Source organism: Aegilops tauschii, chromosome 4 (assembly GCF_002575655.3).
Source record: "Aegilops tauschii subsp. strangulata cultivar AL8/78 chromosome 4, Aet v6.0, whole genome shotgun sequence".
Taxonomy (NCBI): domain Eukaryota; kingdom Viridiplantae; phylum Streptophyta; class Magnoliopsida; order Poales; family Poaceae; genus Aegilops; species Aegilops tauschii.
The window spans coordinates 478,440,932-478,457,039 of NC_053038.3; the positions used below are offsets into that span (position 1 = coordinate 478,440,932).

Genomic DNA, 16,108 nt, shown 5'->3' on the forward strand with positions numbered 1-16,108 from the left:
GGGCGTAGCGCGGTGGAAGTCGACCGTTGGAGGCTTCCAGAAGAACGTGCGGGCCGGGCCGGGCCGGGCTGGCGACGGCCGAGACATTTCTCTGGACCGGCCCACTAGCTCGCTCAGTGAGAGAGTCGTCGTGGACTCGTGGGTGGTTCACACGAGTTGACCGATCGGGGGAGGGAGAAAGCAGTGGTTGGATCGGCTTCCGAGTGCCGCGGCGTGTCGGCGGCGACCGGCCGACATGAGGGTGGTGGTGACGGGCGCGACGGGGTACCTGGGCGGGCGCCTGTGCGCGGCGCTGGCGGGGGCGGGGCACGACGTGCGGGCGTTCGTGCGCCGCACCGGCGACGCGTCCGGCCTGCCCGACGCCGTCGAGCTCGCCTACGGCGACGTCGGCGACGCGGACTCCCTCGCCGCGGCCTTCGACGGGCGCGACGCCGTCTTCCACGCCGCCGCCTCCGTCGAGCCATGGCTCCCCGACCCCTCCGTCTTCACGGCCGTACGTGCACGCACTAGTACTTGCTGAATCAAGGCGTTTTGCTTTCCGATTTTTCTTCCAGTGGTTAGAGGTTGCTGTTGAAAATTGGTTGATCAGGTTCGTGGATTGGTAGTGACCTGCGTCCCCAGGTCGACGGTGAATCATGATGCATTTGGTGCTTGGTTGTTTGATGCGGTTGTAGTATGATTGTCATATAAATCTATTTATGCTGCTGCTTAGATAAGAACTATGATCAACTATTCATAGTAAAATTCGGAGTAAGAACTATGAAGGCACCAAGCCTGGACGAAATTAGCAACACACCAAGTGAAGTTGTATTATTATTATTAAACATGTGTGTGCTGCATGCGGTCATTATCAGGTCAATGTGAGAGGGCTTGAGAATGTGTTAACAGCGGCCAAGAGAACGCCGACAGTAAAGAAGATCATATACACGTCGTCGTTCTTCGCACTTGGCCCAACAGATGGTTATGTCGCAGATGAGACACAGGTGAAATTGTGCTACTATTGAACTGTATTGGCTTTGTCGTTTTCCATCTTGCTAGTTTCTGTGAAATAAATGATGGTACTCCCTCTGGTTTGGTTTATCGGGCACGGATTTTTAGGTCTTCTAATGTAGTATCTAACCGTATAATTTTTGTGGCATATTATACATGTTTTGTTAATCAAATCAAATACCTAAAAGCCCGTGCCCGACTAATATACTGACCCGGAGGGAGTATGTCCTTATGAATGATTTTTGAGCAACAACTTGGTTGGTAGTTCTGTTCTAGGCTAGCACGTTGGTTTGCACAAGAGCATACAGATATTTACTTGGTCTATGTACTTGATTGCATCAAATTGCAAGGGTAAATAGATATTCTACGATGGTCAAATCTGGAAACCTAACTGTTCTGGTCACTGGTGCTATTTCCAAGAACAATTATGCGTGTACAGTAACACCCAGCTAACTAGCAGACTGCTCCTCTGCTATTAAAATTGGGGTATTGAACGATTTGAGTTATCTATATTTAGGCAGAGCTTTTTGCACAAACTGTGCTAGCTGTAACACAACTAAGTTGTTCTAAATTGCAGATGCACAAAGGGAAAACATTTTGCACGGAGTATGAGAAATCAAAGGTTCTTGCAGATAGAATCGCATTGCAGGCAGCAGCAGAGGGGGTGCCAATAACCATTGTCTATCCAGGAGTCATCTATGGTCCTGGAAAACTTACAACTGGAAACCTTGTTTCCCGCATTGTATGAGAACCTTCTTGCCCATAGTTATTTATCACACATTTGTGCATGATGCATAAAACACAGCGCCTTGACAAAACCAGAAACTGAACCTCTGTGACTTTTTGCAGTTAATTGAAAGGTTTAATGGCCGTCTACCTGGCTACATTGGAGATGGGTATGATAGAGAATCATTTTGCCATGTCGACGATGTTGTTAGTGGGCACATAGCAGCTATGGAGAAGGGCAGAGTGGGAGAAAGATATCTGCTCACCGGCAAAAACTTGTCATTCATGCATATTTTCAATATGGCTGCTAATATCACAAACACAAAGGCCCCGTACTTCCACGTACCGCTCTGGTTGATTGAAATATATGGATGGATTTCAGTTTTTATTTCCCGCATCACTGGAAAGCTCCCTCTTATCAGTTACCCTGTATGTCCCAGTACTTTCTTAAAAATTATATTCTAAGCATTTAACTTGTTTGCATACAGTCCATTCTTTTGTGTTTAATAGTGTCTCCATACTGTGGATTGCAGACAGTGCGTGTTATTAGACATCAATGGGCGTATTCATGTGAGAAAGCAAAAAGGGAACTAGGCTACAATCCAAGAAACTTGACTGAAGGTCTTGCTGAGATGCTTTTATGGCTCAAGAACGAGAAACTGATCAAATTTTAGTGTTCTACTCTGTTATTACTTCCGTTACATTTCTCACTTCATGTAGACCGTCATGTCTTATGTACTGGATCATTGACATGTATATACTGCAGTATGCCACTGTTCTGTTGTATCAAGTTGAGATGTAATAATGTAATACTGAGTCCATATATTCATATAAAGGAAGAGACTGTATTATTTTTCTGATACTGGTTGATTCTATGCATGCTGCAATTGCATGAGTAGTTGCTTTTGGAGTATTGAAAGAAAGACAACTTCAAAAGTTGAGAACAAATGCACCCAAAAATATGAAAAATTGCGTCGGACGGATACTTCGGTGCAATCCATGCTTTGATCAAGATAACAAACATGGGCTTCAGAATACAGTTCCCTATTGAAATTACGCAATGCCATGTTGAAACTCACAACAAAAATGCTGAGACAAAGAAAGATAATAACATGAGTACAACATTCAGCCATCTCATAAATCTAAATGCTGGATAATCGATGTACAACAGTATGGAATACTCAACTGAGTTATTTTCATGGTAACACTACATGTAGCAGATAAATCCTCTCCTCTCAAAGAGTCTTGCTGAATCAAATAATCAACCGAAAAGGTAAAAATTCAGGATATCAGGCCAATTCTTGCAGCAATTTCCCCAGCGCATCAGGAACAAGGGGGATGTGGAGGCAATCTTGGCCATCAGAGTGCTTTTTGATCTTTATAAGATCATGATCTTTAAACTCTGTCAGGTGGGAGTTCAATGTCACTTGACTGCTCACCAGGAAACGCTCACGGCATTTGGTATACAAGCTGCTGACTGGCATACCTGACAAACATTACAAATGTGATTCAGTATGCAAAAAATGGAAACTCATACAGGGAAAATAAGTTGATAAAACAGGCTGCTCTGTTCTTCTCAAGAAGAACCACCACATAACTTACCTTCCTCTTTTTCATTTGCCAACTGATATTCAGCAAGAACTCTAAAGACACTTTGTGCATTTGGTGTCAGACTCTGAAGAACAACAAGGGCAGTTTTTGTGGTCTGTGCATGACCGCCACTAGCAAGTATCAATGGGTAGAACACGCATTCAACTTTGTAAGGTGCAAATGTTGGGACATGGTACCAACTCCACTTGAACTGTGTGTGCACCATCTTCTTGTCCCACACTACAGTAAGTCAGTAATTGCCAGTTTAGGATACCTTGAATAATGAAGGCATTACAAAAGGAGAAGTTAAAGGTGCCAGGAACTTACATAAAGGTGCATTGACATGATCCACTGATGCAACAATGTGGATTTGTGGACAGCAAGAAACTTGTGCTAGACACTGCTGTGATTCAGCATCACGCAATGCAGGTCCATCTATATTGTGAACAAGAAGGCACATGCCATCGACCCCATCTTCTGATGTCTGGTTGTTCAAAAACGAGATAATATCATCCATTGATTGGGATGCAAAATTTTGTGATGGTTGGGACCTTGTTCCTGAGTGACGTTTTCGCTTAAGTTTTGTCTGCTCCCAAAACATTTCAGCTATTGTTGCCAATACCTGAAAAAGAAGAGATTAAGAGAGGCAGAATTGGTACTTCAAATCGCGTTGATGTTACAAATCTAGCAATCAAATGCGGCTGCATTTCCTTTACTCAAGGCGTCAAATTTGGCGATCTGGGTGTGCAAACCAAGATCACACGGAAACTTCTTTAGGTGTTCCATACAATACAACTATAAGACCAATTTTTTCATAGCAATTGAAGTGGTAGTTGGTGGGTTTTAATATGCAAAAGTTCGCCCCTGTTTCATGTGGTTGTTTCATCTACTTTTAATTCCCAAACCTGTTAGCTAACAGAGGTTAAAGCCAATCGATCGCTGTGAGCGTTGTTTGATAGAAACCAAGCTAATTCAGCCATCTTTGGTTTGTTTGTCCACAAAGACTGAAAGTTCAAGACAGCTACACATGATACATGTGCATCAGTTCTCTAAGCATTTAAAGGAGAGTACAGAGGCAAGCAATTATACAGGCAAGAGGTCAGTATTAGGCAGAAGGACATACTTGCTTCAAGTTGATGGACGGAAGATAACCATTGACCACAATGACAGTGAAATCAGTCAAGGTCGTGGAGGCAAAATCCTCCAGCAACAGCTTCTTAGACCCAAAGCCATACATCAACAGGCCGAAACCGCACCTACAGCAGAACAGCGCAACCATTCATTTCGATCAACATATTCACTAGTCCAAGCAGAAATGAAATTTGTGTGGTGCCGTCGCGCTTATTAGCATCGGAAGAAGGCGATACCTCAGCTCGAAAAGCCAGTTGCGGTACTGGTCCTTGTAGCTCCTGGTGAGGGCCTCTACCTCCTTCTCGTGCTTCGGGGGGATCTCCGCGAGGGATGCCCGCAACACCTGCGCAGATCCCAGATCAATCAGCAAATCGTAGCGAGATAGAAAAGGGCGCGAGAAGCGAAGAGATGGGTCGGAGGGTTCCGAGGAGAGGTGGATTGCTAGACCTGCTCGTCGACGAGGTTGAGGTCGGAGAGCTTGCCGACGGCGGCGGCGGCGCGGGCGCGCTTCTTGGCCGAGGAGGGCTCCTTCTCCTTGGCGAGGAAATAGCTCCTGGAGAAGCCCGCCTCCGCCTCCTCCTCCTCGTCCTCGGAGCCGGAGCTCGCCGCCGCGTGTCCGCCTCTCGGGGCCATAGGAACTCGCTCCCTCTTCCCCCGCCGCCGCCGCAAGGATGGAGGACGGGGAAGGGGCACAGGCGGTTAATGCTCAGCGTCAATTGCCTTTCCCGCGCTTCGTTGCCTACTATCGCGGGAAATGGCCTGGCTTTGTGGGCCGGGCTGGCGAGACGGTTTCATTCGGCCTCACCAGTAACCCGCTGGTTGGACTTGGTTTGTACCGGTTTTAGAAGCTTCAGCGAGGGTTTTTATCGAATTTTTTATATTGGGTTTTCTGTGTTTTTTATTGGTTTTTCGGACTTGTTTTACTTTTAAATATTTTTTACATGTCTACTTTTTTCAATACACATTTTACATTTTTATATACACCTAGAACAAATCTTTGATACACGTTGAACATTTTAAAAAACATTATATATATATATATAATTATTTATTTATTTATTTCAAATACACGTTGAACATTTCTTTGAATGGTGCAGAATGTTTGCTTGAAATTCTGCGAACATTTTTTTACATTGTAGTATTAATATTTTCTTAAAATGTCATGAACATATTTTTGAAACGAGTGAATATTCTTTTAATGTCATGAATATTTTATTGAATGATACAAGCTTTTAAAAAAATGTGTGAACATTGTTTTACATTGTATTAACATTTCCTTAAAATGTCACTAGACGCCCTTGCCCAGATTTGTCAGGTGGCGCTAGCAGAGTGGAACCCCTGGACATTAGGCGATTGATGGTTGGGGCTTGGATGCTAAAGACAGGCTGGAGGTCCAGTCGGCCGTCGGGTGGAGGATCTTCCGGGATAGTTACCTTTCAGAAAATTTGAACGAAGGCTCTATATCTACCTATGCTTCATTCTTCTGAAGGTGGGAAAAAAGATCAAACTAATTAGTGATAAAAATTATGGTTTCAAACTTAGGTAATTTGTTAGAATAAGAATTCTAATCTTAATTAAAGGAAGGGTTCGAATAGCGTCTACTAATATTACCGAAAACTTTGTAAAAATACTTCTACGAGAAGGTTTGATTGAAAACGTTCGGAAAAAAATAAGTCTTTTTCTTCCAAAGTTTTACGAATACACTTTTTTGACATTGAAGTACGTTTTTTTGGAACTGCCATTCAAGAAGGAAATTACTTTTTTTAGTTGTATGGGAGATCATCTTTTCTTTCAGATTCTTGCTATTTCTTTTTGGTATCATGACATAAACTATCCTTTTCTTGTGCTCTTTATATATATTATTATTTGCACTCTTCTTTTCGTGGTGAAACATATTTCAACGAAAATCAAAAGTATCCCTACAGTAGATATTATCGCGTTCTATTTAACTAACACTAACAGAAGCTAACCGGAAGCTTTCTTCTCATGTGACTCTTGGATCGAAAAGAGGCTGCTGGACTGGACCATGGCTGAAACTGCCAGGCACGGACTAAAACCTTTAATCAGGGATTCCCAAGTGAAGGAAATATGTCCTAGAGGCAATAATAAAGTTATTATTTATTTCCTTACATCATGATAAATGTTTATTATTCATGCTAGAATTGTATTAACCGGAAACTTAGTACATGTGTGAATACATAGACAAACCAGTGTGTCCCTAGTATGCCTCTACTTGACTAGCTCGTTAATCAAAGATGGTCATCTTTCCTGACTATAGACATGTGTTGTCATTTGATGAACGGGATCACATCATTAAGAGAATGATGTGATGGACAAGACCCATCCATTAGCTTGGCATAAATGAGTGTTTAGTTTTATTGCTACTGCTTTCTTCATGACTTATACATGTTCCTCTGACCATGAGATCATGCAACTCCCGAATACTGGAGGAACACCTTGTGTGCTATCAAACGTCACAACGTAACTGGGTGATTATAAAGATGCTCTACAAGTGTCTCCGAAGGTGTTTGTTGGGTTGGCATAGATCGAGATTAGGATTTGTCACTCCGTGTTTCGGAGAGGTATCTCTAGGCCCTCTCGGTAATGCACATCACTATAAGCCTTGCAAGCAATGTGACTAATGAGTTAGTTGCGGGATGATGCATTTCGGAACGAGTAAAGAGACTTGCCGGTAACAAGATTGAACTAGGTATGATGATACCGACGATCGAATCTCGGGCAAGTAACATACCGATGACAAAGGGAACAACGTATGCTGTTATGCGGTTTGACCGATAAAGATCTTCATAGAATATGTAGGAGCCAATATGAGCATCCAGGTTCCGCTATTGGTTATTGACCGGAGATGTGTCTCGGTCATGTCTACATAGTTCTCGAACCCGTAGGGTCCGCACGCTTAACGTTTGATGACGATTTGTATTATGAGTTATGTGATTAGATGACCGAAGTTTGTTCGGAGTCCCGAATGAGATCACGGACATAACGAGGAGTCTCGAAATGGTCGAGAGGTAAAGATCGATATATTGGAAGGCTATATTCGGACATCGGAAAGGTTCCGAGTGATTCGGATATTTTTCGGAGTACCGAAGAGTTACGGGAATTAGCCAGGGGAAGTAGTGGGCCTTAATGGGCCATACGGGAAAGGAGAGAAGGGCCTCAAGGGGTGGCCGCGCGCCCCGCCATCGCAAGTCTGAATTGGACTAGGGAGGGGGCGGCGCCCCCCTCTCTTTCCTTCTCCCTCTCCTACTCCTTCCCTCTCTCCCCTCTTGGAAAAGGAAGGGGACTCCAACTAGGATTGGGAATCCTAGTTGGACTCCCCCTATAGGCGCGCCCCACCTAGGCCGGCCTCCTCCTCCTCCCTCCTTTATATATGTGGCCAAGGGGGCAACCCAAAACACAACAGACAATCTCTTAGCCGTGTGTGGTGCCCCCCTCCACAGTTACACACCTCGGTCATATCGTCGTAGTGCTTAGGCGAAGCCATGCGCCGGTAACGTCCTCATCACCGTCGCCACGCCGTCGTGCTGACGAAACTCTCCCTCGGCCTCAACTGGATCAAGAGCTCGAGGGACATCATCGTGCGGAACATGTGCAGAACATGGAGGTGCCGTACGTTCGGTACTTGGATCGGTCGGATCACGAAGACGTACGACTACATCAACCGTGTTGATAAAACGCTTCCGCTTTCGGTCTACGAGGGTACGTGGACACACTCTCCCCGCTCGTTGCTATGCTTCTCCTAGATAGATCTTGCGTGATCGTAGGAAATTTTTTGAAATTACTGCGTTCCCCAACAGTGGCATCCGAGCCAGGTCTATGCGTAGATGTTATATGCACGAGTAGAACACAAAGAGTTGTGGGCGATAATAGTCATACTGCTTACCAGCATGTCATACTTTGATTTAGCGGTATTGTTGGATGAAGCGGCCCAGACCGACATTACATGACCGCGTTCATGAGACTGGTTCTACCGACGTACTTCGCACACAGGTGGCTAGTGGGTGTCTGTTTCTCCAACTTTAGTTGAATCGAGTTTGACTACGCCCGGTCCTTATTGAAGGTTAAACAGCACACTTGACAAAAATTGTTGTGGTTTTGATGCGTAGGTAAGAACGGTTCTTGCTAGAAGCCCGTAGCAGCCACGTAAAACTTGCAACAACAAAGTAGAGGACGTCTAACTTGTTTTTGCAGGGCTTGCTGTGATGTGATATGGTCAAGACATGATGTGATATAATTTGTTGTATGAGATGATCATGTTTTGTAACAGAGTTATCGGCAACTAGCAGGAGCCATATGGTTGTTGCTTTATTGTATGCAATGCAATTGCCATGTAATTGCTTTACTTTATCACTAAGCGGTAGCGATAGTCGTAGAAGCAATAGTTGGCGAGACGACAACGATGCTTCGATGGAGATCAAGGTGTCAAGCCGGTGACGATGGTGATCATGACGGTGCTTTGGAGATGGAGATCAAAGGCACAAGATGATGATGGCCATATCATATCACTTATATTGATTGCATGTGATGTTTATCCTTTATGCATCTTATTTTTCTTAGTACGTCGGTAGCATTATAAGATGATCTCTCACTAAATTTCAAGGTATAAGTGTTCTCCCTGAGTATGCACCGTTGCTACAGTTCGTCGTGCCGAGACACCACGTGATGATCGGGTGTGATAAGCTCTACGTTCACATACAACGGGTGCAAGCCAGTTTTGCACACGCAGAATACTCGGCTTAAACTTGACGAGCCTAGCATATGCAGATATGGCCTCGGAACACTGGAGACCGAAAGGTCGAGCGTGAATCATATAGAAGATATGATCAACATAGTGATGTTCACCATTGAAAACTACTCCATCTCACGTGATGATCGGATATGGTTTAGTTGATTTGGATCACGTGATCATTTAGATGACTAGAGGGATGTCTATCTAAGTGGGAGTTCTTAAGTAATTTGATTAATTGAACCTTAATTTATCATGAACTTAGTCATGATAGTATTTGCATATCTATGTTGTAGATCAATAGCTCGCGTAAAGCTCCCTTGTTTTATTTTTTGGTATGTTCCTAGAAAAAACTAAGTTGAAAGATGATAGTAGCAATGATGCGGACTAGGGAGGATTATCCTCATTGCTGCACAGAAGAATTATGTCCTTGATGCACCGCTAGGTGACAGACCTATTGCATGAGTATATGCAAACGTTATGAACGTTTGGCAAGCTCGATATGATGGCTACATGATAGTTTAGTGCACCATGCTTTACGGCTTAAAACCGGGACTTCAAAAATGTTTTGAACGTCATGGAGCATATAAGATGTTCCAAGAGTTGAAATTAATATTTCAGACTCATGCCCGTGTCGAGAGGTATGACACCTCTGACAGTACTTTGCCTACATGATGGAGGAGAATAGCTCAACCAGTGAGCATGTGCTCAGATTGTCTGGGTACTACAATCACTTGAATCAAGTGGGAGTTAATCTTCCAGATAATATAGTGATTGATAGTGTTCTCTAGTCACTATCACCAAGCTACTAGAACTTCGTGATGAACTATAATATGCAAGGGATGACAAAATCAATTCCCGAGCTCTTCGCGATGCTGAAATCGGCGAAGCTGGAAATCAAGAAAAAGCATCAAGTGTTGATGGCAAGACCACTAGTTTCAAGTAAAAGGGCAAAGGAATAGAAAGGGAACTTCAAGAAGAATGGCAAGCAAGTTGCCACTCCCATGAATAAGCCCAAAGCTAGACCCAAGCCTGAAACTAAGTGCTTCTACTGCAAAGGAAATGGTCACTGGAAGTGGAACTGCCCTAGATACTTGGCGGCTAAGAAGGATGGCATAGTGAACAAAGGTATATTTCATATACATGTTATTGATGTATACTTTGCTAGTGTTTATAGCAACCCCTCGGTATTTGATACTGGTTCAGTTGCTAAGAGTAGTAACTCGAAACGGGAGTTGCAAAAATAAACAAAGACTAGTTAAGGGCGAGGTGATGATGTGAGTTGGAAGTGATTCCAAGGTTGATAAGATCACCATCGCACACTCCCTTTACCTCTGGGATTAGCGTTTAACCTAAAATAAATGTTATTTGGTGTTTGCGTTGAGCATGAATATGATTGGATCATGTTCATTGCAATACGGTTATTCATTTATCAAAGAATAATTGTTGTTCTGTTTACATGAATAAAACCTTCTATGGTCATACACTTAATATAAAAGGTTTATTGAATCTCGATCGTAGTGATACACATATTCATACTATTGAAGCCAAAAGATGCAAAGTTAATAATGATAGTGCAACTTATTTGTGGCACTGCCGTTTAGGTCATATTGGTGTAAAGCGCATGAAGAAACTCCATGCTGATGGGCTTTTGGAATCACTTGATTATGAATCACTTGATGCTTGCGAACCATGCCTCATGGGCAAGATGACTAAGACTCCGTTCTCCGGAACTATGGAGCGAGCAACAGACTTGTTCGAAATAATACATACCGATATATGCGGTCCGATGAGTGTTGAGGCTCGCGGCGGGTATCGTTATTTCTGACCTTCACTGATGATTTAAGCAGATATGGGTATATCTAATTAATGAAACATAAGTCTGAAACATTTGAAAAGTTCAAAGAATTTCAGAGTGAAGTGGAAAATCATCGTAACAAGAAAATAAAGTTTCTATGATCTGAGATCGTGGATGAGAATATTTGAGTTATGAGTTTGGTCTTCATTTGAAACAATGTGGAATAGTTTCGCAACTCACGCCACCTGGAACACCACAGCGTAATGGTGTGTTCGAACGTCATAACCGTACTTTATTAGATATGGTGCGATCTATGATGTCTCTTATTGATTTACCGCTATCATTTTTGGGGTTACGCATTAGAGACAGCTGCATTCACGTTAAATAGGGCACCATCTAAATCCGTTGAGACGAGACCTTATGAACTATGGTTTGGCAAGAAAAACCCAAGTTGTCGTTTCTTAAAGTTTGGGGCTGCGATGCTTATGTGAAAAAGCTTCAACCTGATAAGCTCGAACCCAAATCGGAGAAATGTGTCTTCATAGGATACCCAAAGGAGACTGTTGGGTACACCTTCTATCACAGATCCGAAGGCAAGATATTCGTTGCTAAGAATGGATCCTTTCTAGAGAAGGAGTTTCTCTCGAAAGAAGTGAGTGGGAGGAAAGTAGAACTTGATGAGGTAATTGTACCTTCTTCCAAATTGGAAAGTAGTTCATCACAGAAATCAGTTCTAGTGATGCCTACACCAATTAGTGACGAAGTTAATGATGATGATCATGAAACTTCAGATCAAGTTGCTACCGAACCTCGTAGGTTAACCAGAGCACGTTCCGCACCAAAGTGGTATGGTAATCCTGTTCTGGAAGTCATGTTACTAGACCATGACGAACCTACAAACTATGTGGAAGCGATGATGAGCCCAGATTCCACAAAATGGCTTGAGGCCATGAAATCTGAGATGGGATCCATGTATGAGAAACAAAGTATGGACTTTGGTTGACTTGCTCGATGATCAGCAAGCTATTTGAGAATAAATGGATCTTCAAGAGGAAGACGGACGCTGATAGTAGTGTTACTATCTACAAGTTCAAGGTGTTGATTACGATGAGATTTTCTCACTCATATCGATGCTTAAGTCTGTCCGAATCATGTTAGCAATTGCCACATTTTATGAAATCTGGCAAATGGAATAAAAAACTGCATTCCTGAATGGATTTCTTAAAGAAGAGTTGTATATGATGCAACCAGAAGGTTTTTTCAATCCTAAAGATGCTAACAAAAATGTGCAAGCGCCAGCGATCCATCTATGGACTGGTGCAAGCATCTCGGAGTTGGAATATACGCGTTGATGAGTTGATCAAAGCATATAGTTTTATACAGACTTGCGTTGAAGCCTGTATTTACAAGAAAGTGAGTGGGAGCACTACAGCCTTTCTGATAAGTATATGTCAGTGACATATTGTTGATCGGAAATGATGTAGAATTTTCTGGAAAACATAAAGGAGTCTTTGAAAGGAGTTTTTCAAAGAAAGACCTTGGTGAAGCTTCTTACACATTGAGCATCAAGATCTATAGAGATAGATCAAGACGCTTGATAAGATTTTTTAATGAGTACATACCTTGACAAGATTTTGAAGTAGTTCAAAATGGAACATTCAAAGAAGGAATTCTTACCTGTGTTGCAAGGTGTGAAGTTGAGTAAGACTCAAAACCCAACCACGGCAGAAAATAAAAAGAGAATGAAAGTCATTCCCTATGCCTTAGTCATAGGTTCCATAAAGTATGATATGCTGTGTACCAGACCTATTGTGTACCTCACCATGAGTTTGGCAAGAGGGTACAATAGTGATCCAGGAGTGGATCACTGGACAACGGTCAAAATTACCCTTAGAAGACTAAGGGAATATTTCTCGGTTATGGAGGTAACAAAAAGTTCATCGTAAAGAGTTACGTCGATGCAAGCTTTTACACTGATCCAGATGACTCTGCGTCTCAATTTGGATACATATTGAAAGTGGGAGCAATTAGCTAGAGTAGCTCCGTGCAGAGCATTGTAGACATAGAAATTTGCAAAATACTTACGGAACTGAATGTGGCAGACCCGTAGACTAAAACTTCTCTCACAAGCAAAACATGGTCACACCTTATTACTCTTGGGTGTTAATCACATTAACGATGTGAACTAGATTATTGAATATAGTAAACCCTTTGAGTGTTGGTCACATGGCGATGTGAACTATGGGTGTTAATCACATAATGATGTGAACTATTGGTGTTAAATCACATGGCAATGTGAACTAGATTATTGACTCTAGTGCAAGTGTGAGACTGAAGGAAATATGCCCTAGAGGCAATAATAAAGTTATTATTTATTTCCTTACATCATGATAAATGTTTATTATTCATGCTAGAATTGTATTAACCAGAAACTTAGTACATGTGTGAATACATAGACAAAACAGAGTGTCCCTAGTATGCCTCTACTTGACTTGCTTGTTTATCAAAGATGGTCATGTTTCCTGACTATAGACATGTGTTGTCATTTGATGAACGGGATCACATCATTAAGAGAATGATGTGATGGACAAGACCCATCCGTTAGCTTGGCATAAATGATCGTTTAGTTTTATTGCTACTGCTTTCTTCATGACTTATACATGTTCCTCTAACTATGAGATCATGCAACTCCCGAATACCGGAGGAACACCTTGTGTGCTATCAAACGTCACAACGTAACTGGGTGATTATAAAGATGCTCTACAGGTGTCTCCGAAGGTGTTTGTTGGGTTGGCATAGATCGAGATTAGGATTTGTCACTCCGCGTTTCGGAGAGGTATCTCTGGGCCCTCTCGGTAATGCACATCACTATAAGCCTTGCAAGCAATGTGACTAATGAGTTAGTTGCGGGATGATGCATTTCGGAACGAATAAAGAGACTTGCCGGTAACAAGATTGAACTAGGTATGATGATACCGATGATCAAATCTCGGGCAAGTAACATACCGATGACAAAGGGAACAACGTATGCTGTTATGCGGTTTGACCGATAAAGATCTTCGTAGAATATGTAGGAGCCAATATGAGCATCCAGGTTCCGCTATTGGTTATTGACCGGAGATGTGTCTCGGTCATGTCTACATAGTTCTCGAACCCGTAGGGTCCGCACGCTTAACGTTCAATGACGATTTGTATTATGATTTATGTGATTAGATGAACGAAGTTTGTTCGGAGTCCCGAATGAGATCACGGACATGACGAGGAGTCTCGAAATGGTCGAGTGGTAAAGATCGATATATTGGAAGGCTATATTCGGACATCGGAAAGGTTCCGAGTGATTCGGGTATTTTTCGGAGTACAGGAGAGTTACGGGAATTCGCCGGGGGAAGTAGTGGGCCTTAATGGGCCATACGGGAAAGGAGAGAAGGGCCTCAAGGGGTGGCCGCGCCCCCCCCCCCCATGGCAAGTCTGAATTGGACTAGGGAGGGGGCGGCGTCCCCCTCTCTTTCCTTCTCCCTCTCCTACTCCTTCCCTCTCTCCCCTCTTGGAAAAGGAAGGGGACTCCAACTAGGATTGGGAATCCTAGTTGGACTCCCCCTATAGGCACGCCCCTCCTAGGCCGGCCTCCTTCTCCTCCCTCCTTTATATACGTGGCCAAGGGGGCACCCCAAAACACAACAGACAATCTCTTAGCCGTGTGCGGTGCCCCCCTCCACAGTTACACACCTCGGTCATATCGTCGTAGTGCTTAGGCGAAGCCCTGCGCCGGTAACTTCATCATCACCGTCGCCACGCCGTCGCGCTGACGAAACTCTCACTCGGCCTCAACTGGATCAAGAGTACGAGGGACGTCATTGAGCTGAACGTGTGCTGAACACGGAGGTGCCGTACGTTCGGTGCTAGGATCGGTCGGATCATGAAACGTACGACTACATCAACCGCGTTAATAAAACGATTCCGCTTTCGGTCTACGAGGGTACGTGGACACACTCTCCCCGCTTGTTGCTATGCTTCTCCTAAATAGATCTTGCGTGATCGTAGGATTTTTTTTGAAATTACTTCGTTCCCCAACACCAAGTCATTCATAAATTTTAGGACATATTTTTGTCATTATGAATACTTAGTGATGCCATTTGGACTCACTAATGCACCTGCTACCTTCCAATCTTTAATGAATCACGTTTTTTTCTCTGGAAATACCTTTTGGTATTCTTTGATGATAAAGCATAACGAGACGCTAGCTCACATTGGCATCTTTCAACCTTTCAGATAACTTCTCTCCATACTAACCAAGAAGAGCAGGGCGGTTTTACTACCATTAGCAAGTAGTTCCCTCTCCATTTTGCAATACAAACACCATGTTTAGTAGCTTTTCAATGTCTTCTCTTGCCTTACCAGGAATGAGTGGTTTTGTCGCAAAATTAGTAGTATTTTTTGGACTAATTAATAGTCCAAAATCCTGTATCTTCCATATCCATATGATCGAGTCCTTAGGTTTCCGAAATAGTGTAATGGAAAAAGAAGTGCTTCGAATCATTGCTATTTGAGCTTCAGCTCTCCGCTGCGTTCTGGATCCATTGCACTTCTTGTATATGAGCAACAGCGAATAAACAAGAAGAAAGTGCCAGGATTCCCACCATATCATAGGATTCGCGTTCTTGAAAATCAGCACTTCTCCAAATCCAGAAGACAGGCGGTCTCCTTTTTTTTCTTTAGAGGTTTCTATATGCACAATTTCTTGAGAAGAAAATATGGCAGAGGACAAATTTCTTGTGATTGTGAGCAAATAGAATTGCTTGGCTTGTTTAATTAAGTTCAACTTCAAATTTACAGAAAATTTGCCAAAAAAAAGTAAACTCTTCCATTGAAGGTTTTTTTATCACTTTATCATGAGTTATTTTCCTTGGTTAACAATACTTGTTGTTTTGCCGATATTTGTAGGTTCATTAATTTTCTTTTACTAACTGCAAAGATAAGCCGGGTCATCCGATCTGCATGGCATATTTCCTATCATTTCACAGCCTACTTTTTTCTTTACTTTTTCACCTAGTAGGTGATGCACTATCTGCAATTCTGGATAGAGCTAAGGAAGCAGGTGTGATTAGAGAGCTTCTCTCTGCTACGGT

General features: G+C 42.9%; 2 protein-coding genes across 2 annotated transcripts; one reads left to right on the forward strand and one right to left on the reverse strand.

Annotated features, from left to right (window-relative positions):
- Nucleotides 1-75: 75 nt before the first annotated feature.
- Nucleotides 76-2,576, forward strand: LOC109735166 (uncharacterized). The gene is made up of 5 exons (XM_020294373.3): nucleotides 76-493; nucleotides 855-983; nucleotides 1,568-1,732; nucleotides 1,840-2,145; nucleotides 2,250-2,576. Exons 1-5 carry the CDS (start codon nucleotides 236-238, stop codon nucleotides 2,388-2,390), a joined length of 999 nt encoding a protein of 332 aa, XP_020149962.1. The 5' UTR covers nucleotides 76-235; the 3' UTR covers nucleotides 2,391-2,576.
- A 126-nt stretch (nucleotides 2,577-2,702) lies between these two features.
- On the reverse strand, nucleotides 2,703-5,162 carry LOC109735148 (origin of replication complex subunit 2). The gene is made up of 6 exons (XM_020294349.4): nucleotides 4,885-5,162; nucleotides 4,674-4,780; nucleotides 4,430-4,562; nucleotides 3,634-3,928; nucleotides 3,319-3,546; nucleotides 2,703-3,202 (listed from the first exon to the last, which is right to left on the reverse strand). The coding sequence occupies exons 1-6, from the start codon at nucleotides 5,068-5,070 to the stop codon at nucleotides 3,006-3,008; spliced, it is 1,146 nt and encodes a 381-aa protein (XP_020149938.1). The 5' UTR covers nucleotides 5,071-5,162; the 3' UTR covers nucleotides 2,703-3,005.
- Between the last annotated feature and the right edge of the window lie 10,946 nt (nucleotides 5,163-16,108).